This window comes from Sinocyclocheilus grahami, unplaced genomic scaffold (assembly GCF_001515645.1).
Source record: "Sinocyclocheilus grahami isolate Dianchi unplaced genomic scaffold, SAMN03320097.WGS_v1.1 scaffold416.1, whole genome shotgun sequence".
NCBI lineage: Eukaryota > Metazoa > Chordata > Actinopteri > Cypriniformes > Cyprinidae > Sinocyclocheilus > Sinocyclocheilus grahami.
The window spans coordinates 628,259-654,073 of NW_015505595.1; the positions used below are offsets into that span (position 1 = coordinate 628,259).

A 25,815-nucleotide genomic window follows, 5' to 3' on the forward strand; every position below is an offset into this window, starting at 1 on the left:
GTTATTGTATGTGGCAGCCTGCTTAAACATATTCCAGTCAGTGGTGTTAAAACAGTGTTGAAGAGCCTCTGACGACCCTTCTGGTCACACTTGTATTTGTTTGTGAACTGGTTTGGTGACTTTAACGAGTGGTCTGTATGCAGGCATTAGCATGACAGTGATGTGGTCTGAGGCACTGAGGTGGGGGAGGGGGAGGGCCTTGTAAGCTCCTCTCTGGGTGGTGTAAACAAAGTCCAGAGTGTTGTTTCCCCGTGTTGGAAAGTCTGTGTTGGTGTATTTTTGGGAACACACTCTTTAAGTCTGCGTGGTTGAAATCACCAGCCAAGATGAGAAAAGCATCAGGGTGGGCTGTCTGCTGCTCACTGATGTGCTGGTACAGTCCATTTAGTGCCTCGCTCCTATTGTTGTTTTTGGAGCTGGGAGGGATGTATACAGCAACGAGCAGTATGGCTGTATATTCCCTCGGTAGATAGAACCGGCACTTAAGCCGGCACTTAATAATCATAAACTCCACCAGGGGTGAGCAGTGTTTGCAGACCACAACAGCATCATTGATGGGCCGCTTCTGGCGCCTCCGCTGTGGGCAAGATGCAGTAGTGGGGATCGGTGATGGTGTGGGCCACCGGAGCAGACCGAGATCCCGCAACTCTTCGGCGTGCGCAGAGTTTAACTCTAAAAATGTGGTTCTGCAGACATCGAGCAGAAACTCACGACTGTATGTGCACTTGGAGACAGGTAGACGCGATGAAGACGTACAAAAACACTGCGACTCACAAGACAAAAAATACGAAAACACCATTCTGACGGGAGAGAGAGAAGCCGCAGCGTGTGCACGCGCCGCCATCTTTCTAGTTTCTAGAATAGATCAATAATGCAGAGCATGGCCTTTACTATTATGATCATGGGCCATTCGGCTGAGTGCATGGCCTCTCTATAGGCTAAGCGATGTCATATCAGGTGACACAGGCAGTGGCCTGGACTCTCATGTGTGTATTTGTGTGTGTGCTCCATGCCCAGTGCCTCAGGCTTCAGTGGCATGTGCCCCATCCCCCTTGCCAGCCTTATGATGGATTGTCGTGTTTGGAGTAAGAAAATGAGAGAGAGATAGTGACTGGAAGAGAGAGCGGTTGAACAATAGGTGGCGAGGGAATAAGGATTCATTAAATCCCCGCTTGCCCCAGCGATCAGGCCAATCGCTGTGATGCCGGACTGTGTCTTCTTCTTTTATTGCCATCTACTATCGCACCATTCCATCCTCTGCCTTGAGCTAACCTACTGCAGCCTTCGCACATGCAAACCCGTTGCTGTTTGGCCAGCCTTATTGATTTTATTGGCCAGCATTTCGGCATGTGTGCGTCTGTGTGTGTGTCTGGGTCATCCTGTCACAGCCAGTTTTGGCCACACCGTGTGCCCATGAGGGTGAGAGCCGTACAGACACTTATACTCCAGAGCGCCTGCTGATAGTCGACATGTAGGTTCAGCTGTCTACACCATATATGACAACTACAAAACACTTTGTTTCTGAAACTTGCAAACCCTTTGTCTTTATGAAACTTTTGTGTCCCTTTAGTGAAATTCTGTAGTGTACTGTTGTTGTTGTGATACAATTAAATATTGTATTCAGTGTATTTTAAAGGGATAGTTCACCCCAAAATGAAAATTCTGTCATTAATTACTCACACTCATGTCGTTGGAAACCCTTAAGACATTCGTACACAACACAACGGAACACAAATTACGATATTTTTGATGAAATCTGAGAGTTTTCTGACCCTGCATAGACAGCAACACAACTGGTAGTAAGAACATCATTAAAGGGGTCATATGATGCGATTTCAATTTTTCCTTTCTCTTTGGAGTGTTACAAGCTCTTGGTGCATAAAGAAGATCTGTAAAGTTGCAAAGACCGTCGAATCCACCGGCCGCGCCGTTCTCAAGCCCGCCGGCTGCCGCGCACTCTACCCCGCCGTCCTCCGCTCATTCAAGCCCGCCGTGTGTTTCGTTGTGAAAGCGAAACTACTTTGTTTTGGCCTTCCAAAAGAAGACACAACTAGAAATCAGTTGTTAAGTTGTATTTACAACACTGTTCCAGAACAGTTCAACCCAAATATTCAGATGTGTGCAGCACATTTTATGGAGGACTGTTTCTTGAACCTGCAGAGTAGCCTACAATGCGTCTGTGCTATATGGACCGCAACGTGCAGCGCAACGCGTAAAAACACAGTATAAGTCATTATAATCAGTAATTATGTCCCCACTGGATGCAACAAATGCTTCGTTTGTAATGGGTTTTATTGGTTTTGTCTCGTCGTGCCGGGAGACATGGAAACACAGTATGGTAAGGGGTGTAACATTTCCGTCACACGCTTGAGGTATTCAGCCAATCACGACACACTGGATAGCTGGCCAATCAGCGTATACCTCGCTTTTCAGAATGAGCTTTGGAAAAATCGACGCGTTTCAGAAAGGCGAGGCATAGAGGAGAAACAATAATGTACAGTATGTGGAAAATAATGTGTTTTTTTAACCTTAAACCGCATAAACACATTGTATTACACCAAATACACAAAATAATGTTCTTTTTAGCAACATCATATGACCCCTTTAAAATAGTCCGTGTGACATCTGTAGTTCAATCGTAATGTTATGAAGCTACAAGAATACTTTGTGTGCAAAGAAAACAAAAATAATGACTTTATTCAACAATTCTTCTGACAAATCTGTCAGTATCCGCTGTGTGTTCATGAGAGTACCACGATGCGTGCGTGTTATGCTGCTGACGCCACTGTTCTGATTCGGTATGGTTTGGTATGTGCTATGTTTCGGCAAAAACTTTACTATACTATAAAAAGTATACTGTCAAATAAAAATAAAGAAAAGAAGAATAATCTATCTAACAACAAGCAACAGCACAAATAAATACAATAGAGTACAGATACAAATAAAATAAACTGATTTTCATTTTTTTAGGTAGGTCTAACATTAGTGTTTAGGTACAGAAATTGAATAAAGTAATGAAATGTAAAACAGCATTGCATATTTGACTGTATAAATTAAAGATGAATCTTTATTAAAGTTACAAAAGCTATTCAATCAAGAGCAGTGAGTGATTTCTTTGTTGTTGCTGTTTGATTAATATTAAGAAAGTGCTGTCACTTTAAGAGAATGCACTGATAGAGTACGTTCAGCCGGCTATGTCTGCTATAGGATACTTACCAAGACGGGCATTTTGACATTTTTGTGTAAATTTGTCCATTTAAACACAATATTTCAGAGAGAGCTTAATATTTGCGCACGTTCTGCGTGGGTTTGCGTGCTTCGTATGAGCGCACGCACAAATCTTCTCACTGTGCGCGTGCGAGCTCGGGTCCTCTGGCTCTTAAATGTTTAAACTGGCAAAGCTTACATGAGTTTAGCTTAAACACAGATATCAACGTGTGCTGTTTAGGTATCACCCGTGTGCGCGCGCTATCAGCACCCGGGTGATCATGACAGAATAAATGACTGCTCATATTCCAGCATACGGCATTCGCATTGAACAAGAGTGAATGGTTTGTCCACGTTTTTTTTTTCATCGCTGTTGTTGTAATGTATTGGGAAGCCAGAATGCGCATCCATCAACAGAAACATATATTAGCCGAACCCTGTTTGTTTTGCGTGTTATTTATAGCAAACCATATTACAGATGCATTGTCAGATTTAAGTTGAACCGCGGTCCTAGCGCGTGCCGAACCGTGTGTGGAGAACGGTATGGTTCGATTTTTTCCCGTGAACCGTTCCACCCCTACTGTCTATGGAGGGTCAGAAAGCTCTCAGATTTCATCAAAAATATCTTAAAGCAGCACTATGTAACTTTTTCTGTGTTCAAAATTTGCAAAATGTATATAATGAGCGAGTACATCATGAATTCATCTTCCAAACCGCGTTTTTGTCTTATTCCGAATCACTACGGTACACTTATAATAAGTACTTCTATTTGGACTATTGTGGCCTGGTTGGGTCGTCACCACTGCGGAGGAACACATACCTGCGTGAATCGCCATAGACATAAACTTAGAGAAGTAGCTCCGGTTGGAATGCTCTTCCGCGGGATGTGTGCAGTTATGTTTATTAACCGCTAGAGCACCAAAAGTTACATAGTGCTGCTTTAATTTGTGTTCTGAAGATGAACGAAGGTCTTAGGAGTTTGGAATGGCATGAGGGTGAGTAATTAATGACAGAATTTTCATTTTTGGGTGAACTATCCTTTTAGAAGTGTCATTCTCATTCAAACTGCGGAGACATGTTTTGAGGCACGTTTTGAGTGGATTTGAATATGTACATATAATTCTAACATTCTGTCTTTGAAGATGCCAGAGCAGGGGTTTTCAAACTTTAAAACAGTGTATCTGATATCTAAGATTAACACTATACACATTGACATGGCCATTTTATCACAGACCCACCCAGAGTGAACTGGAAACAATCTGCCATTGTTTCGATGCCGGAGCGGTTGTGGACAAGAATGTCTCCTATGCGATTGAGGTGTTTTGTTCTTGGATGTAATAATGAACATAGCAGTCGCCATTTACTCCCGACATCTGAGCCACTGAAGATGCAGTGGATTACATTTGTTTTTGAAGGGAATGCACCCCCGATCTACCTAAATGCGTTTATGTTCGTGCGAATCATTCGTGATCCAGCCGTGATCCACTGCTAAAGTTAACATTCTCATGAGAACGGCTCGCCACCCCACGAAAGAGAGGGGCGGGGTAAGCAGTATTTCATTATCATTTAAACAACATGGACTAGAACAGCATGCTGAGAACAAAGCTGATTTTGACAAGGTAAAAAGGGTGTTGTTTTAGACTACCATTGAGAAATTATGTTATAGACTTTTCATTAAGACCCTTAAAGAATCATATCAACTTGTGGAAAATGGGCATCCGATGACCCCTTTAAAAAAAGTATTGTATGCTCTCCAAGGCTGCACTTGTAAAAGAAAAAATTCGAAATAAAAAAAATTGGTCTGTTAAAGACTATTTTTGAGAAAGCAAATGAAATTGAAGGTTCATATAAAAAATACAAAATATATTTATGTTGCAAAAAAAAAAGCATGACACCCCATATTTAAGGTTCAGTGTTTGTTAATAGAAACATGCTAAAGCTAAATGCTGTGGTTCCCATTAGCTGGATGCAGGCAAAACAAAATTGCATTGATAAAGAGAAAAGGAACAAATAGAGGGCATAATAATAAAAACACGTGACATGAATTCAGCCACTATCTTTTTTTATCCTTATTACCCCACTCGTCTTTCTCCTCCAACATGTCCCTTCTACCAGCTGGCTCTCTTTCTCAAAATTTCCCTCTATCTCGCTCTCTCAGTCCCTCTTATTCCTGCTTTTTCGTGCTCCCCTCCCCCTCTCCCAGCACTGTTTGGTCCTCGGTAGCTCTGTGGAAGATTGCAGCTCTGACACGGCATGATCTAAAAACCCACTGGCGCTTCAGAATGCTTCAGCACTCTTATATAACTGTGTGTGGATGTGTGAACTGCCTGATTCCACTGCCTAGGTTGCATCCCCGTGATCACTCCAGCAAAGAGAAGCCTGCCACTGATAGGGCCTGTGCGAATGTGTGTGCATGCCTGTGTGTTTTGCGCATGCTGTAAATACATATGCAGATGATGCGCTGTTACTACGTCGTAGATATTTCTTTCATGATAACCCTCTGAGCGTATGCCTGTGGGTGCTTGAGAATCAGCATGCGATTCCCTCATAATCAAATGTGCATGAATCCATACAGTAATTTTGCATGTAAGTATGCAAATGTTTGGGTCTAAAAATACAGGCATGAATATACATACGCTTTTATGTGCAGCGTTAGAACGGATGTGAACGCTGACCTGTTTTTATTTCCCCCGGTTTTCCCTGTGTCTTCATAAGCGCAGTGTGTATTTTATTTTCAATAAATATAAATTCTTTGGTGTATCACTGAACTGCATGACGCTCTCTATGACATCACTTATGTGTCACTTCACTAATGTGGCTCCTCGGTCGAGGCTCAGATTTCTTACATAACTGTTTCAACAAGTGGTGGAGATGAGAGCATCCAAATCACAGTGTCTACTAAAGCACATGATACTAGCATAAATGTGAGGTGCATCTAAAACCCTCCGATTCAGAATGAGTCTGGAAGCTCCAGCCTTTCTTTATATATTTGCTCATAGGCATACTGTAGATCCCCAATTGTTTGGAAGAGGGTGAATTGTTGAAAAGACTTTTGTATGAGATGCCGCTTTCTGCCTCAGAGACATATTCTCTTTTCTCTATTGGCTGAGGCAACGTTTTTTGGACACTTGCTTTGGAGCCTAATTAGAAATGATAGAAAAATGCTTTAACATGTATTCAGCCTGAATAGCCCACTTGTATACTACTCTTACTAGTATACTCTTACGTTTGATTGCGTCTTTAATTGATTTTTCCGTACATTTCTGCCATATGTACATTGACTGACAGTCACCACTGATAAGCTACCACTAAATATTGTAGAAACTTAATTTGCTGTAAAGTTGCTTTGCAATGATTTGTATCGTGAAAAGCGCTGTACAAATAAACTTGAATTTAATTTAATTACTATTTCTCCCATTGTGTCGTGTACTGCAAAAGAAGAGTTTAAGACTACGTTTTTTTAAAATAAAAAAAAAAATCATGTTTTTTTTATGATGTTATCGTGTTTTTATTGTGTTTTATTGTGTTAGTTAGTTGTATTTTTTAGTTATTTTTACCCAACTGCAGTTTGACTGATATTAATTGGAATGCACAATAAAAAACATGATTTTTGAAAATTTTTAAAAACAGAGTTATCTGTTTTTGCAAATTAACTCTTCAAATATTGCTGGATCTTATGACAAATTGCTTGTGATGTTTCTCATTTGTAAGTCACTTTGGATAAAAGTGTCTAGTAAAAGTAAATGTAAATATTGGAGAATCAGTAAGAGTAGTATGGTAGTGTGCTATTTCAATTAGTCTTAAATCATGAGAGTATGGTAATTATTAAAGGATAGTTCACCCAAAAATGAAACTTCTGTCATTAATTACTCACCCTCATGTCGTTCCAAACCCGTAAGACCTTCGTTCATCTTCAGAACACAAATTAAGATATTTTTGATGAGATCCGAAATGAGGGCGAGTAATTAATGACAGAATTTTCATTTTTGGGTAAACTATCCCTTTAATGTCTTTAAAATGACATATCATTATCAAATTGCAAAAGCTAAAAATGACCAAATTTAACATTTCCCTTTGTGTTTTCAATTAGGAAGGTTAAGTTAGTAAGCTAACAGCTTATTCTATGTGTGTAGTATAGCGCTAACCGATGAAGAGAAGCTATCATAAAAGATAACATGATAATGCGCTTTCATTTTTAATTTATTTAACAGGCGTAGAGAGAAGAGCGTAGGATCTTGGATGACACTGTAAAATTTATCTACAGGGTTACTGTAAGCCATATACAGTAGGTGATATTGGACTTTTATTTATTTTATGTGCTAAGTGCATGCTTAAAATAAAAAATAAAAAATAAATAACCCATGCAAATATGAATGAAATCAATAACTGCGTCAATCAAATATCTGCATTGCATCAAATAAACGTCAGTATTTGAACTGAATGTCACCATATACACTATCACTCAAAAGTTTGAGGTCAGTATTTTTTTTTGAAAGAAAGAAATTCATAATTTTATTCAGCACAGATATATTAAATTGATCAAACGTGACAGTACAGACATTTATAATGTTACAAAAATTTCTATTTCAAATACATGGTCTTTTAAAAATTCTATTTATGAAAGAATCCATATTATATAAAGGTTTTCACAAAAATATTTAGAAGCACAGCTGTTTTGAACTTTGATAATAAGAAATGTTTCTTGAGCATATTAGAATGGGCATACATCAATATATAAGAATAGTTTCTGAAAGATCACGTGACACTGGAGTAATGATGCTGAAAACTCATCTTTAACATAACAGGAATAAATGACATTTTATAATAATAAGAAGAAAAAGAAGAAAACAGTTATTTTAAATTGTAATAATACAGTCATATTTTAAAATATTTCTAATAATTAGAGACTTCTTTCAAAAACAATGAAAAGTCTTACTGACTCCAAACTTTTGAACAGTAGTGTAGATAACCACTTTGCAGGCCTCTATTAACAAACTTTCTGTATTACAACACACTCTTTCTACAAGTAAATATCAATGCTAAAGTTCAGCTAGACAGTTCTCGCAGCAATGCATATAGGCTATCCTTCAGTGACTGCACTGCTTTTGAAGGATTCAGAACAACTTGGTATTAAGGTTAGCTACAACACCTATTTTTTACTCATAATGTACTGTTAAAAATGAGAAAACATTCATTTATTTATTGATGCATGACATCCTATTCTACGCCGCTGTATCTTCTCACTCCGTTGATCTCCCATCATTCTACTTTAACCCACAGTTGGTGACCAAAAGTACTACAGAACAGATGTCTGAGAGGATAAGACGTGCAAGGAGAAGAGAAGTAGGAAGAAGAGGAGAGAAAGTGAGAGAGACAGAAAGCTGACCTATATAAGAAAGAGGCTGAAATATTTATGGAAGTGAGTGTCCTAATTCACAAGCCACTGGGAGCGTTCGTTGCGGCCTATTCGTTCAATTGCAGCTAAGGAAAAGGACAAACTCACATATGCGTTCATATACATGCGCACACACACTTAGAGAGCGCGAGGTCTGCGGTAGTTCTCTGTCCCGTGTCGTTTTGACCACTCCTGGTCCACTGGTCCCAATGTCGGAGCCTTTCTCTGGGGGTCGTTCTTTAAACTTGTTTTTATAACTATCTTTATTGCTGCATATGGGATGGCACAAGTGCTCAAAGTGCCAAGACTCACTGGCAAGGCTTTATTTGTGGAGTTTGCATGCAATGTGACCGGCTCGGCATTCACCTAGCAGCCCAAAGCGCGAGTCACGCTTGGACAGATCCGACTCAGACGTGCAGACTGAGAAAGCGAATGCATCATTATGACAGTGTCAATTAAGGATGAACCGCAATGGGGTCAATGCTGCCGCATAACTGCGTAATCTGCGCTGTTTAACTGCATGAGCTATAATCACAGGCTCAGTCAAGAGTCATTTACAGCAGGTCAGCCACCTGTTTGGGGTGACGCATGAAGCTTTGATAGTGAAAAAGGATCTGCACTGGGATAATTGTATGGTCTTTTATCTGATATCATCATCTTACCAATGGGTGCTTGCTTGGTTAAGTAGGTTAAACGGTTCTGACTGGATGGGCAAACGCTGTGAAGGATAAGCCTGATTCCTTAGCTGTGATTCTAAGACTTTTGGCTGAACGTAACATTCGTATATATTATTATTATGGATAAATGTTACAGTCTGAGCTGATTTAAATAACAGTTAAAAATGCTGTGTTATATGCTGATTTGGATCAGCAAGTGGTCATTCAGTGAGACAGAGCACAAGAAAATAGTACAAAGTGCAGGCGTATCAAGCTTTTAACTGACACAGCATTTCAAAAACGTGGTGCAAGGTGTCACAACAGCCATGTTTAGTTATTCACGGTCCGTGTTTTAGTTTGTTGTTAAAGAGTGTATTTACAATGTGACTGACACATTCTGCATAAAGTTTACTTTAAAGGGCTCTTTTACAAAGTCTTGATTTTGTTTTGGGGATGTACTTGAACAGGCTCTCATACAAGGTTGTTCGAAAAACACATTATTTTTCACATATTTTACATTATTACAGCACTTCTCTCCCCAGTCTGGCATGAACGGCTCGAATAGTTCCTGTATCAAATGAAGGCCCGCCTTCTGAAATACGAAATGTGCTGTGATTGGTTTGCTGGGCCAGTGTGTGTTGTGATTGGTTAGCTGGGCCGGTGTGTGCTGTGATTGGTTAGCTGGGCCAGTGTGTGCTGTGATTGGTTAGCTGGGCCAGTGTGTGCTGTGATTGGTTAGCTGGGCCAGTGTGTGCTGTGATTGGTTAGCTGGGCCAGTGTGTGCTGTGATTGGTTAGCTGGGCCAGTGTGTGCTGTGATTGGTTAGCTGGGCCAGTGTGTGCTGTGATTGGTTAGCTGGGCCAGTGTGTGCTGTGATTGGTTAGCTGGGCCAGTGTGTGCTGTGATTGGTTAGCTGGGCCAGTGTGTGTTGTGATTGGCAGCACTCGGCACCTGGTCGGGAAATGTCACGCCCCTTACCATAGCCGCCTGCGAGCTTCAGTGTAAATATGGCCTCAAAATCAAATCAGTTTGAGCGCGATTTAAACCCGGATGATTGTAACCACTCTAAGTTCGTCTGCCTTGGGAAAGCTAGTGTGTCTCTGACATAGTGATAACACTCGTTGCCTTCTCTAGTGCAGCTCAACCAGGTCTCGTCCCATTCGTCGATCTTTGTGATATCACAAATCCCGGAAAATATGCGTTGTAGTCCAAACGAGTCGTTTGTTGTAGTTTTTGAAAAGTGATTTCTGTTAAATAAAATATCTCCTTTTGAAGTGGACTTTGAGCTTTGTAACTTTGCAGATCTTTTTTATCCTCTAACAGTAACATTACAGACTAACTAAAGTTGAAAAAGTGAAAAATCATAATAGGACCCCTTTAATGTGCATTTTAACTTATTCAAAATAGTCCTATCTTACTTCTTTTTCAGAGGGTGTTAGTTTGTTAGTCCATTGCTAATATTGTTATTTTTTGTTTAGACTACCATTCAAAAGTTTGTGATTAGTATGATTTTTTTTGTTGTTGAAGAAATTCATCAAAAGTCTTTTAAATTGTTACAAAATAAATGTTCTTTTTAACTTTATATTTATAAATCTGAAAATATATATCAGGGTTTTCACAAAAATACTGAGTAGCACAAATGTTTTCAACATTAATAATAATAATAAGAAGAAATGTTTCTTGAGCAGCAAATCAGCATTTTAGATTGATTTCTGAAGGATCATGTGACACTAAAGATTGGAGTAATGATGCAGAAATTATATATATACAGAAAACGTTTATTTTAAATTGTAATAATATTTCAGAATATTTTAGTTTTTACGGTATTTTTGATCAAATAAATGGTCAGTGTAAGAGACTAAAACATTTAAAAAATCGTACTAAAGCAAACTTCTGAACAGTATGTTTTATTCAAAAATTGAGGAATTATCGTCGTGATGCACTTTTTTTGTTTTGTCTTCATTATTGTTCGTCAGTAATTTCATTGATGACATTAACGTTTTCAAACAATCCAAAACCAGTGCAGATGGACCAGGATGTACCCTGTATAAATGGACCCTTAGACTCATTTTCCTTCTCTCTCCAGTAGTCTGCAATTGTTTTCCTGCACAACGCTTCCAGAATCTTTAATTACTCTTGGTTGTTACCATGTTGTTTCTGGTCAATTCAGGCCCTTGTTTTGATGACAGTCACTGATAGTCCTGCTTGTGAGTTTAGGATTGATGCATGTGGCTTGTTTGACACTCACTTCCCGGGTCTGCTTGCGCAGACGAAAAAAGAGTGGAAATCAATGCTCTGTTTACGAGGGAGCCAGTGTACTGTAACCGGGCCTAGTTGAGCCGTACTGTACGAGCTAGAGAGTCTGCCGCTGCTGAGAGTCTAAACAGAGTGAGGAAACATTCACACTCTCCCGCAGAGACAACAGACCATCCTTACGCTGCCAAACAGCATGAGAAAACCAAAGATAGGTGGAACAAAATAAAGACAGCTCTATTGCATTCATTTTTTAAAATCTTTTTTGCATTTTCTCCTCTGATTTTTTTTTTTGAGAAAATCTGTTGCATTTTCTTAAAACAATTTACAGTAAACATTGTAAAATGTGTTATATAAGATCTCATTCTAACTGATAGCTTCTTCTTTCATGTTTTTCATTTATTATAAAAATATTTATATTACATTTTTCACTGTAAAATAAAGAATAACTGTTTAAAAACAGCAGTTATAGTACTACATTTTTATTGGTAGTTGAAATCTAAAAATATCCAATACAAGTAAGTGTATAGCCAATATAATATTTAGTATTTTTAATTATTATTACAATTTTAATATTTGATTAAATATTTAATTTAAAAATGATTATTATTATTCATTTAAACAGTGGTTAGAGTATTACATTCCTATTTGTAAATGAAAGCTAAAATAATCCACAATATTTCATACTTTTCATTATTAATATCATTTTAATAATAGATTACACTTTTAGTTAAAAAATCAAAGATACAAACAGCAGTTAGAGTACAATCTTGTTGGCTGCTAAAAGAATCCACAATATTTTATGACAAAATGAACAAGTTACACAAAATAAATGGTGCTTAATTTCATGATATGTGTGCAATTGAAAAATGTTAATCAATTGACATGCCCTAATTTTAATTAATACAATTGTAATAGAAAATAAAAAAAGAATAAAAAATTTTTTAAACAGTGGTTATAGTACTACATTCTTATTTGTTACTGAAAGGTGAAACTATACAGCATATTTAATATTTTTATTTCAATAATAAAACAATTTTAATATTTTATTTAATTATTAGCAAAGAATACATATAACTTTGTGAATAATGGGAAATCTGCAGAGTTCTGCGGGCCTGGTAATAACCTTCTCCAAACTTTTGGACTTTTTCTGTTTTTCAAAGATTGTACATGTAGGTTACATTTTTCCCCCCTTTTGTTTCAGCAGTAACGGCACTTGGACAAAAATAGCATATCTGGTACTACTTGAAATGCCTCACAGATTGAACAAGAAAGAACAAGATGGTGAGAACATGAATACTGTCACAGAAACACTAAGGAGGCACTCACGTAAGAAGTACTCTGAGGCATCTGCTTCATAATCTGTGTCTTCTGGAAAGTGATCTATCTGCTTACACAATCCTTTGAAGTTTCCTGTAACAGAGAAACATAGTTGCAGAGTTAGGTTTGCGAATTCAAACACCACATTTCCACATTCTTCTCAACAGCATTTCTGTATGGCTTTACACTTATTCGGAGGGCACCGAGGGACACAGACGGACGTTTAGACCCAGCGCACATGCACTCGGGTTGGGCTCGGCTGCTCAAGCGAGCTCGAGGATGTGGTTGGGAGCGGAGGCCTGTCGCGAAGCCGCTCCAGCAGCAGCTGGCGGCGGCTTGTAAACAAGAGCAGCACAGCTGGTGAAGACCTGGAGCTGCTCCAGCCGCTGTGCTATGGGACGCTCATCTCCTAATGTTCGTTCATTAGGCGTACTGGTGTTCCAGTGCCCAGGTTCAGACACTTCTTGGCCTGCTTAGTGAGAAACCAGCCGTCTTTGAGCACTGCTCTGGCCTGTAGCGTATAACAGGCCAGTCAAGGTGAACTGGAGATGTGGGCCCGCAAACAGCAGCGATTACCGCAGCCTTTGATGTGTGTGGACATAAACAACAGGCACGGCACCAGGAACGCAGTTCCAAGCTTATGAAGTTGTTCATCCCTCCCCCCCGTTACGTCTCAGCTCTCCCTCCTTCATCTCCCACTCTCTCTTTTCCATCCTCCCATGTGTTTCTCTAATGATTTAATCAGTTTTTTTCTTCTTCATGGTGCCAGGTGTTGCTGGGGATATTTTGGCTGGGAGGCAGAACATTAGTGGCATGCTTGTGGAGACGAGATGAGAGTAGAGGCCTATCAAAGGTGCTTTCATGTAGGAGACAGATTTACACTAGTCTCTCTGCTCCATACAGTCTGTTTCACTAGGCTTTCAGGTCGAGAAGAAAGATAGCAGGCGAGCAGTACCTTCTGCTTTCGTAGGGTTAGTCTATTAGGGGTCTTTTTTTTTTTTTTTTTGGCTGTCATTTTTAGTTTCTGTTTTGGTTTTCAAGATGACAGATTTTGCTTAAAGAGAAGAGAATAATGCATTTTAAAAGAATACTTAGAGGTGAAGTTTCTGTGCAATTTCTGTGCAAAGCATAATGACTGTTGTCAAATCAAGCAGGTCTGTAATACCTGTAGAAAGCTATCCGTTAGCATTCCCGTTCATTTCAATGGCTGCTTATTAGCTGGAGGGCATGATTTGAAATGTGGAGAAACAATTGCGTCCAGAACTGAGGAGGCATGAGCAATCACTTGAGTTGTAAAATGTCATGTGACTAATTGCACTAGAACTGAAAAAAAAAAACTTCATGACAATGCTGATTGGCTGATGGCAGCAAAAACATAATGACTGTTGTCAAATCAAGCAGGTCTGTAATACCTGTAGAAAGCTATCCGTTAGCATTCCCGTTCATTTCAATGGCTGCTTATTAGCTGGAGGGCATGATTTGAAATGTGGAGAAACAATTGCGTCCAGAACTGAGGAGGCATGAGCAATCACTTGAGTTGTAAAATGGCATGTGACTAATTGCACTAGAACTGAAAAAAAAAACTTCATGACAATGCTGATTGGCTGATGGCAGCAAAAGAATATGCACAATTACAAATGCTTAACTAGTGACTGTCCTGAGTGTTAGTGCTGTTTTTGAGAGTCCTTCAAAAAGAATTGGTCACTGGTAAAACACTGACTATATTATAATTAAATAATTGTGATCTATTTGGTCAGAATACATATATATACAGTGCCTTGCGAATGTATTCACACCTCTTCATTTTTTTCATGTTTTGTTATGTTGCTGCCTTATGTTAAATTGTTTTAAATTACTTTCCCCCCCACATCATTCTACACTCCATACACCATAAAGGCAAAGCAAAAAAACTGTTTTTTAACATCTTTGCAAATTTATTAAAAATAAAAAACTTAAAAGATTCCATTGCATAATTAATCATACCCTTATCTGGGACAGTTGAAATTTAGCTCAGGAGCAAGTGAAGTTAACCTGTGGCAAATTCAATTGAATGGGTATGATGTGAAATGGCACACACATCTTAATAAAAGGTCTAACAGCTGAAAATGCATATCAGAGCAAAAACCAAGCCCTGAGGTCAAATGAAATGCCTGTAGAGCTCAGAAACAGGTTTGTGTCAAGCCATACATCTGGGGAAGAGTTCAGAAAAAAAATGTGCTTCTTTGAAGGTTCACAGACTCATGTAGCCTTCATTATCCATAATGTAAGACATTTGAAACAACTAGAACACTTCCTAGAGCTGGCCTCCTGGCCAAACTGAGCAACTGATGGAGAAGGGCCTTGTCTAGACTGGTGACCAAGAAACTGATGGTCACTCTAGTCGAGCTCCATTATCATATATGCAGATGGGAGAAACCTACAGAAGGACAAACATCACAGCAACAGCCCACCGATCTGGGCTTTATGTCGGTGTGGCCAGACTCAATCTTCTCCTCAGTGAAGACACACAAAAACCCACTTGGAATTTGCAAAAAAGCACCTAAAGGACCCTTAGACTGAAAAACGTCACTAGGTTACATATGTAACCCTAGTTCCCAGAGGGAACGAGACGCTGCGTTGAAACGCTTTGGGAACGCGTCTGCGTGACCATGCTCTGAATCACATGTAAAATCAGTCCAATGGAATGGAGAAACGTCACGGCCGGGGTGATGTAGAGACCAGACAGCATCTGAAACAAGCAGAGTTAGCTTCTGATAAGTTGAAGCAAGTCGCTCACAGGGATGCAGGAAGTATGGCAACGAGACGCAGCATCTTGTTCCCTCAAGGAACTAGGGTTAGTTGGGTTACCAACCGGGCAGTTAACTGGGAGCAGCTGACGATTTCCGCACCATAAAGTGAACACAATCCACTTCAAGGAGTACAGTTTCCTCATGTAAGGAGCTCTGGAGTGGATTATGGAGTGACCTCCCCACTGACCCAGGCGGAGTGGCCACTCATGACCGCTCTCCAGCCCGTGAGGGAGGCAGCACTGGGCCTGTGAAAGGAACCATGGTTTATGTCTAAGGCATGGTCCTGAGCCACCACTGCAAGGGTCTCATGTACAGCAGGCCAAAAGATATCACGTTGGACGCCATCAGACCCAACAGTCTCTGAAACTGTATGACAGTGAGTGACTGGCCTTCTCTCACTCTCTTGACTGCCGTGAGGATCGACTCGAACCGAGCAGGAGACAGACGTGCCTGGATCGTGGTCGAATCCCACACTACATTTAGATAAGTGGTCCTCTGTACTGGAGAAAGCACACTTTTCTTTGCGTTTAGTCTTAACCCCAACCATTTCATGTGAGCAAGGACGACTTCTCGATGCTGAACTGCTACCTGCTCTGTATCAACCAATTGTCGATATAATTTAGTATGCGGATGCCCTGGAGTCGCAGAAGAGCCCGAGCAGCATCCACATACTTGGTGAAAGTGTGGGGTGAGAGTGCAAGGCCAAACGCAAGAACCCGATATTGGTAAGCTTAGCCCCTGAAAGCAAACCTCAAGAACTTCCTGTGTTGAGGAAGGATGGATATATGGAAGTATGCGTCTTTCAGATCTATTGTGACAAACCAGTCCTCGGACCTGATTTGAGCATTTTAAACTTGAGTTGAACTTGGACTTCCCCTGAAGGGGAATAAGATTCTCTGGTTTGATGAACCTCAGTTCCAAGCATAATGCTTGAAGGAAACCAGGCACTGCTCATCACCTGCAGAGTACCATCCAAAAAGTAAAGTGTGCTGGTAGCAGCCTCATGCTGTGGGGCTGTTTTTCAGCGGCAGGGACTGAAGGACTCGTCAGAGTAGAAGAAAAGCTTAATGCACCAAAATATTGAGATAGCCTTAATGAAAACCAAGTCCAGAGCATTTAGAGCTTCAGACTGGGCAGAAAGTTTGCCTTCCAACAGGACAATGATCCTAAACACAGCAAGAGTGGCCTATAAACAACTCTGTGAATGTCCTTGTGTGATCCAGCCACAGCCTGGGATTGATTGAACCCAATCAAATATTTCTGGAGAAACCTGAAAATGTGAGTCTGCCCCCATCCAACCTGACAGAGCTTGAGAGGTGAAGAGATGAGGAGAAGAATGGCAGATAATTGCCAAATGCTGATGTGCAAAGCTTGTCGCATCATACCCAAAACCACTTGAGGCTTTTAAGGTGCTTCAGCTAAGTAATGAGTTACTTATGCAATGTACTTATTTCAGTTTTTTATTTTTGATAAATTTACAAAGTTGTGACAGTTCTGTTTTTGCTTTGTCATTATGGTGTATGAAGTGTAGATTGATGTGGAAAAAAAGTAATTTAAAGCAGTTTAACATAAGGCTGCAACATAACAAAACATGAAATAAATGAAGGGGTATGAATACTTTCGCAAAGCACTATATATATATATATATACATTGGGATACTTTACCCAAAATAAAAATTGTCATGCTGTCGATCCAAATCTGAATCATTATCTGTTTTTGTCCATACAGTGAAAGTCAATGAGGTCCAAACTAAATTGAGACATTCTTAAAATATTGTCTTTTGTGTTCCTGACTCATACAGGTTTAGAAGGATAATGAATTCAAGATATACTGAATTCAAGTATATAATGAATTAAAGAAAATTATGACTGAATTATCATTTTCAGGTGAACTATCCGTTTAACTGTCCCGTCTTAGGAGTCTCAACGTTTGCTGATAGATTTTTATAGCAGTACCAGCCTTTTACTCTGTTGGATTTGTCAGTTATTGCATTTTATGCATTTTATTTGAGGTTGGCTTTAATGCATTAAATGAATAATATGCATGCTCAAATATAGTTAATGGCATTATGATTAGATTGATTCAAGGCTTTAGTCAGGGGTTCTGTGGGAAGCCTAACACAAACACAGTGTTGTGTGAGACACCTCTTAATCATCCAAGGATCAGGTATGCAAGTGCTGAGTGTGTATGTTTGTGTATTTGTGATGTTCATTGCTCTGCTTCACCTTCCTGTGCTTTGGCTCACAATCAAACATTGCACATTGATTTCTATCAGTGAGCTCTGCGGCAATTAGCTAGAGCAGGAGTGGGAGAAGAGAGAGAGAGAAGGTGAAGATGAAAGGGAAGAACAGGACAGAGAAGGAAGAACCGAACAAAAATTACAAACATAAAATGAAAGGGAAATGGTATCCTTGAGGTAAAACAGAGAATAAGATACAGTGCATATTAATACTGAAAACAGTTATATCTCAAAAGTACAAATCTTATCATGTCTGCAATGTTCTGTACTGTAGGCCCTTTGTGTCCAAATACATATAATACTGTTCTAGTATCTTCAAATTTTATGTCTTTAATATCAGAAGAGAAACATGAAAATATGGCGTCAATCACACTTTTTAAATATTTTAATCTTTTCTAATTCAGCTATGCTTATGTCTCTCACATATACAGGTGCATCTCAATAAATTAGAATGTCATGGAAAAGCTAGTACTTAAATCATGTTTCCTATAAATCAAAATATCTTTGAGAACCAAAATGACAGAAGATATTAAGTCTTGTATTCTGTAAAATGTTAAGCTTAAAGTAAGAATGCCAGTGGGGTCACGATAATAAACTTACCTTCTTTTTGAATTAAGTTTATTTTTCTTACCCCTTTGGCAGATTTTCTTTTTCTTTAAGCTTAAACATTTAATTTTGGTAAATTTTTCAGAAAACAATACTTAATATTTTATGTCATGTTGCTTGTATCTTGATTTAAGAATGTTTAGACATATATATTGGAAAACAAGACAAAAATACTAAATATAAAGATTCCTTTTTTGCAGTGTTGGAGTACAATGACAAATGGGCTAATTCGTGAAATGGTTTCACCATTTTGAATTTGGTGTGTCAACTAAAAAATGCTGCATCTTATTCACATGCCACCCACAAATGCCATTACTATATTTGCTGAAAATGCACTATATATGTACTAAATATGCTCTATATTTAAATTAAGTCATTGTGTTCAAGGCAAACACACACACGTTTTATAAAACTATATTTGGCATTTGCCTGGTGCAATCAATATTGAATGCGGAAAATTGTTTTGTGCATGTTTACTGATTATTGTAGCAGTTATTGATCAAATAATAATCAAATGGCCATATATTTAGACGTGCAGTGCAGTCAGTTTTCAAGACCTGATTTAGATGCCTTAACTGTGGAATCCTTATGTTCCGCCCATAATTACTTTAGAAAAAAATAGTTTAAATGGAGGAAAGCCATGCTTTAGCATGTATATCAAAGACTTCATGAAGACTTCATAAAATGATACAGACATTACAGTCATGAATTAAATGTCTCTCACTAGAAAAGTTGAATCTGTTCACCTTCCTGTACTAAGGGCTGAAGAAGCCCATGATCTGCATCACAGATATAGGGACAGAGTTCGTCTTATTTAATCACTGTAATGGCTGAGAGGGGTCGTCGTACCCATCCCATCTCGTGACGTGTAAATGAGCTATGCATTGCCCTCCTGCTTCAGTTCCTCATAAAGCATGCAATTATCATTATGCTTAAGGGGAGGGGGTCAGGAATGAAGAGAGAGAGAGAGAGAGAGAGGGATTGGTATGGAGGGAAGACAGCAAATTTATGAGTGCTTGTGCGGCAGAAACCCCCGGTCAGCCCACGCACCAGGCTTTCCCAGTCGCCATCAGTCGATGAACCTCCATCTCTTGTGTTCTCCATTTCCTAGCTATCTCTCTCTGCTCATGTCAGTGGATATTCGGTTTCCATAGACACTGCCTGAGAACTGAGGCTGCTTGGGTACAATCACATGCATGTGGGTGTTTCTTCAACTACATGCACTGTTATGTCCCAGAGGTGGATTTTCATCAAAATATCAGATTTCTTATGGCAGTAACCGTCTTGAAAACTTTAGCATGCATTTATTTTTTATTATTTTTCAAATGTATTTTATATATAGATTTTTTAAAATATAATTTCAGCTTTAACTATGAATTAAATATGAAAAGTACTACATCATTATATTTTGAATGCTATGATGATCTAAACAAAAGGCCACAACAAAGATAAAATCCATTTATCCATCCATCCATCCTTGACTAAAAATTTTGACCCAGTAAAGTTGTTTTTTCCTACTGTACTACTTCTTGAGAGAAACAATTGTGAGATGTGATTAATGGAGGAATAAAAGGGAAAATATTATTTTAACTATTTTTACTATGTAAGATTTTTGCAGGATTTCCAGTTAAAATGCCATTTCCCCAAATTTTCCAATACTGTGAAAATATTTTATAGTGTAGAATAAAATGCTAGCCATGAAATGAACCTAAGCAAGAAAAAAGACTTAGCCAGTGAAGTCCAAAATCTAAAAACAATCACATCAAAATTTTGAGAAAAATGACGAAAATGGTGAAATTCTTCTTTGATGCACACACATGTCCATTGTTGGATATTGATAGTGAACAAATGAAACTAAACTAGTAAACGAGTGCACAAAAAGTGTCTTAAGGGTTCACAGATCAAGTGCTCATAGCTGAAAAAAAACATACAAATAAATGAAATTAGTTTTAAATGTCAAAAAAAAGATGACCCCTGTTTTTTGAGAGATTATGCATTTTATTAATGAATGCAGTTGATGTCGAGATGTGAAGTCAATTCCAGCGCACTCTCCCTACAGCAATGTTTTCATTCTGTGCTCAAGCCATTGGAGCATTTACGCACCTCCCCCCTGGTCTTCTCTCATCCGTCTCTCTGAGTAAGTGCTGGATTGTAAGGCTGTGCTGCGTGGGATTTACTGCTGGTTAAAGTGGGACAATTTCTCCCTGCTGAAACTCCTCGCTATTCATCCCTTTACTTTTTCCTCCCCCTTTCTCTCAATTATGCTCATTTAATTCAAAACAAGCCCCGAGTTCATTTCAGTTCAAAATGAAGGTTTATAGATTGCTTAAAAATATTTATTTTGGCGAAATGGTAATTGCCAACATGGCCATTGCTAGGCAGTTTTGCTTGAAAAAGACCATCATATAGTCTGGTATGACCTAGTATGACTTCTTAACTAAACCTAACCAAGCAAGACATACATATCTCTCTCTTTATCGCCATATATACACATATATACAGATAGATAGATAGATAGATAGATACAAAATATATTTTGAAATATATGGTCTTGGTCCCCAATCTGGTATGCTTATCCAGGCAAGACATCTTTAGTCAACCAGTATCTTTAGAAATGCCATGCTTATTAACCAGCTTCACCAGTTAAGTATTGGACCAGCACTAACCAGTATAAACTAGTGTTTTCAGCAGGATGTCTACTGAAAAAATATCAACTCAGTAACTATTCTGTCCTCCCTCTTTTGTCCTCATTGTTTCATTTTCCCTTTTTATTCCTTTCAGCTTCTTAGAGACAAATGACCGCTGAAAAATCATAAAGCTCATTGCCCAACGATGGCAGATTACTGCATGGGGAAAAAATTTGATTTTTACTTTAATTGTAATCTTTATCTTCCCATGCTTTTCCCTTCCGCACAATTTCCATTTAGTGTGAAAGATTACAGAGGGATTATTAAAGATAATTGGGAGCATTCTCCTGCAGTCCTTATCATCTCCACCCTTCATGCAGCTCATTAGATATATGAAGTCGCCCTCCCTATTAAGTCAGTGTCACTACGCAGCCCTTCTCACTCACGGTATGTGAGCATGTATGCGTTAATGGCCGGAAAACAATAACTGACCCCTTTCACAGCTCTTTTTCTCTCTTGCTGGAGAAGGATGTTCGCACAGTCCCTCGCCTGTCACCGACCCCTCTGCGGCCGCTGTCCTATCATCGTCCGCTCGACTAAAGACAGGCATGCAGAAGAGCCGCCCACATGCTGCTCCCCTCGAACAGTGATGTCATCCCTTCAGCTGAAGAGAAAATCAATGCCATTGCCCACACAGTTAAAGACAGAGCTGAAGAGGGTTTGTGTGTGTATGTATTTGATGTGTTTGTGTGTGTGAGTGTGTGTAGGGGGTGTCAATCAGCTCAGTTCAGCTCGGTGGAGGAGTAGGCCAGATTTTTTTTTTCTCTGTGAGAGGGAAAGCCAGCGGACTCCACCCCATCTCATCTTTTTTACTGGCCTGCTGCAGGTGGGAGTAATAGTTTCAGAAAGTTTACCAGCAGCCTCGTGAGCCATGCATTATTAGTCTGAGTTTCCATGGTTACAGTTTAGGCCTTTTAGATGGTTATATCAAATGGATATCTAAGCCTAACATGAACATGAAAAAAAAAACAGATGTCCCATATATTTAGAAAAAAAATTATGTACTTTTTACTTACAAATTGTAATCCGTTACTGATTCAAAATTACATGACAAAGTTGTAGTTAGTAACATAATCCATTACATTACACATTTTAGGTAATATAATCAGACTACTTTTAGATTCGTGAGCCATGCATTATTAGTCTGAGTTTCCATGTTACAGTTTAGGCCTTTTAGATGGTTATATCAAATGGATATCTAAGCCTAACATGGAACATGAAAAAAAAACAGATGTCCCATATATTTAGAAAAAAAATTATGTACTTTTTACTTACAAATTGTAATCCGTTACTGATTCAAAATTACATGACAAAGTTGTAGTTAGTAACATAATCCATTACATTACACATTTTAGGTAATATAATCAGACTACTTTTAGATTACTTTTGACCTATCTCATTTTTCACATTGATTTAAATAGGATAATCTTGTACCATATTTATATAAAAATACAAAGAGTAAGAAAATATATTCCATTTTTTGTTATCAACAACATGAAGTGCATTAAACATTATACGTCAAGGTGCCCAGGAACTGCAGGGGGTTTATAAATTTAACAAAAAACTAATAATGAATTAAATCATAAAAATGTTAAATTAAAACAAATAATTTTAAAATAAAACACTTACTGAAAAAAATAAATATATTATTTATTTACCTGCATGTTATGTGACCACAACCAATGTCAGAGAACCGTGAACATGCAAATGTGATACTTTATTATTCAAATATTTATGTTAAAATCTCAGGGGTACTTCAAATAAAAATATAATAGGTGAAAAAGGGTCAGATGACAAAAAAATTGGTGAATTTGTGTATTTTAATGTGTTTGAAAAACAAACGTCTTCCAAAGTAATACATGGTAAAATAACCGACTGAGTGATCATTTTAAATAAAAATGAATATGTTTTTAGTTGATGCAATGTTGAAACACTTCTTAAACCTGCTTTGTAGCCACCTGACTAATGACTGATCTCTGTGTGAAGGTAAAAAAATATTAAATTATATTGGCAATATAAATATTTCCAGTCTGAAATTTCCAGTGTGAATGTCCACAAAACTGGAAGGCTTTCTGAACTGTAAGCGGTTGGCTTACAACCGCTACAAAACCTAAAAGATGAAAAAGAAGAATTAGAATTAGGGAGAATCAATAATTTATGAATCATTTATTGCTATTGCGTGAATAATATGTAATCAATAAAAATATGAGTGTTTTAAAATGTAATATTATCTAATTACAAGTATTAAAATGTTTGGAATCTGATTATAATCCAGATTACATGTAATCAGTTACTACCCGGCACTGTCAACACAGGCCAAACTGGGGTTATTCTGACATAGTTTAGTAGGTTTAGCCGGCCCTCAGCCTGTTTAAAACCATCAAAACAGACCAGACTAACCAGCATGCTCAGACAGGGAGACATCTAACCTTCTTAGACTGTTTTTTTCGGCAGCAAATCCACTGAACAATATGAATGTTGCTTTACTTTGGCTAAAGAGCCTCTAATGTTTGTACTATATCTTAATAACCACAGACTTTATACCAAAACCACAGCGAGGTGTAGCGAGCACGCCATGGTTACTCTTGCCCTCGGTGATGGGGATGGATGGGTATGGGGTTAATATCTGCTGGTGGTGTGCTAACGATATGGCTTTAATTAACGACAGTGGCAGCATAAGGCACAACAGACATAATCGGTGTATTCATCTTAATAATCACCGGTTATTAATCTCAATAATCCTGCTGGTGAGGTGCGCGCTGGAGTACATTGCCAGGAGAGCTCTGCTCGCACCAGTCCCAGCAGGTGCTCTGTCTGTGTGTGCATGTGCCCTGGCATAACTAATGATGCTGGATTGGTGTAAAGGTGGTGTGTGTTTTGGACCGTACAAGGTTAGGTACTAACCTGCTTCAAAAAATGGATGCTCAGTAAATGCTATAGCCATTTTCCTGGTGGTAAAACAGCTGAAACCAGCTTCGGTTGAACTTGCTGGTTAAAGCATTGGTCATTTATTAGACTGTCCAACTTGATTTAGGTGGTTGATTAGATGGATTACCAACCAGTAGAGCTGGGATCAACCTGTTTATACACGTTTGACCAGTTAACTACCTTAAACAGGTATGGCTTGGTTTTTTTTCTTCCAGCAGGTTTATTACCTATATTTTCTTGCATGAAGTTTTTCTATATGAATCATATGTGTGAAACATCAGTTTAGTGGTATATACAGGTTAGTTTTTTTAAGGATTCAGGCAAATTTATGTAATCCTTAGTGTTGTCGATTTGATTAAATAATTAAGTATATATCAATATTTGCTGAGAAAACCCCAAAATTGTGAAAGCATTGAACATACATCACAAAAAAAGTGTCTTTAGAAGACATAGCATTTGTTTTATTTGCAGTCAACATGTCTATCACAGCTATTACTTTTGTAATATAATTGGTCATTGTTAGACTGTTCACACAGGACACCATGTTGTATTCCTGTATTTTTTTTTAAATAAATTGCTCATCTATGCATACATGCAAATGGACATCTTTGGCCACTGCATCATGTTTCATGCTTTTTAGTTTCACTGTTCTTGTTAAAAAGAGTTAAACAGGTCTTTCCCCCCTTCATTTCGTGATGCACTATATTTGAATGCAAGAAAGTTTTAAGTCTTTTAGTCATTCTCTGTTGAATTTCTCAGAGGTAGGACAATTGTACAACAGTTATTTTACACATAGCTCAGGACACATGATTCATTTTGCATTTTTATTTATTTATTTAATTTATTTTTTATTTTCATTGACTTCTGTTCATTTAAATTGGCTAATCATATATTAACTGTAAAAGGTTTGGTTTGTTTTGGCTTGTTTTTACAAAAGTATATAACTGACCTCTCGATTCCTTCCTAGATTTAACTATAGAGAGAAAGGGAAGAGTTAGTGTGCAAAGTAGGAGAAGATCAGAAGAAATGGGCTGCAATTTCCAATCCTTTTGGATGAAATGCTCATTATGTGCTCCTCCTGAACTGTTAGCCTTTAAGTTCCGAAACAAATGTGTCTTTGGAAGGTTTAGACTGATTTGCAGTGCTAACACAAGCATACAAACACACACCACACTCACATACACACACACACAACCTGTCAGTATTTGTGTTGATTTTTGAGGATCAGAGATCCCTGGGCATTAGCTTTGATGCTCAGCTAAAAGAGGCCTGCACCCCACAGTCATTTTTCTATCGCTCCATCACCACGGTGTTCTTTCTATCTGCACACACACATATATCACCTCTTTCTCCGTCTGCCCATCCCCCTTCCCCTGGCGGACCTCCTTTCTCTGCCAAACTTGATTTTAAGATATTTTTCCTTCCCTTTCTCATATGACCTCTTTTTTCTTTTTCAGTTATGTCACTTACAGTGGGTACGGAAAGTATTCAGACCCCCTTAAATTTTTCACTCTTTGTTATATTGCAGCCATTTGCTAAAATCATTTAAGTTATTTTTTTTCCTCTCGTGTACGTTTCTAACCCCACCCTCCCCCTCGCGTCTCCACCTGCCCCTCATGTTGGTGACAGCGTGTGAAGTGTGTGAATTGCTGATGTTCTTTCTCAACCAAAGCTTATAAATTCCTAAAATGTTATGCCTTTGGTACCGCTGGCTGTGCAGCAAATACAAAACGG

At 38.5% G+C, this 25,815-nt stretch overlaps 1 protein-coding gene across 1 annotated transcript in view; it reads right to left on the reverse strand.

Annotated features, from left to right (window-relative positions):
* Positions 1 to 13,544, reverse strand: part of LOC107551139 (voltage-dependent calcium channel gamma-2 subunit-like) — a 39,322-nt gene extending 25,778 nt beyond the window's left edge. The window contains exons 1-2 of the mRNA XM_016232641.1: positions 13,502 to 13,544; positions 12,841 to 12,924 (exon numbers count right to left, since the gene is read on the reverse strand). Coding sequence (XP_016088127.1) covers positions 12,841 to 12,924; positions 13,502 to 13,544 — 127 coding nt within the window. The remainder of the gene's footprint in view (positions 1 to 12,840; positions 12,925 to 13,501) is intronic.
* Positions 13,545 to 25,815: the final 12,271 nt, after the last annotated feature.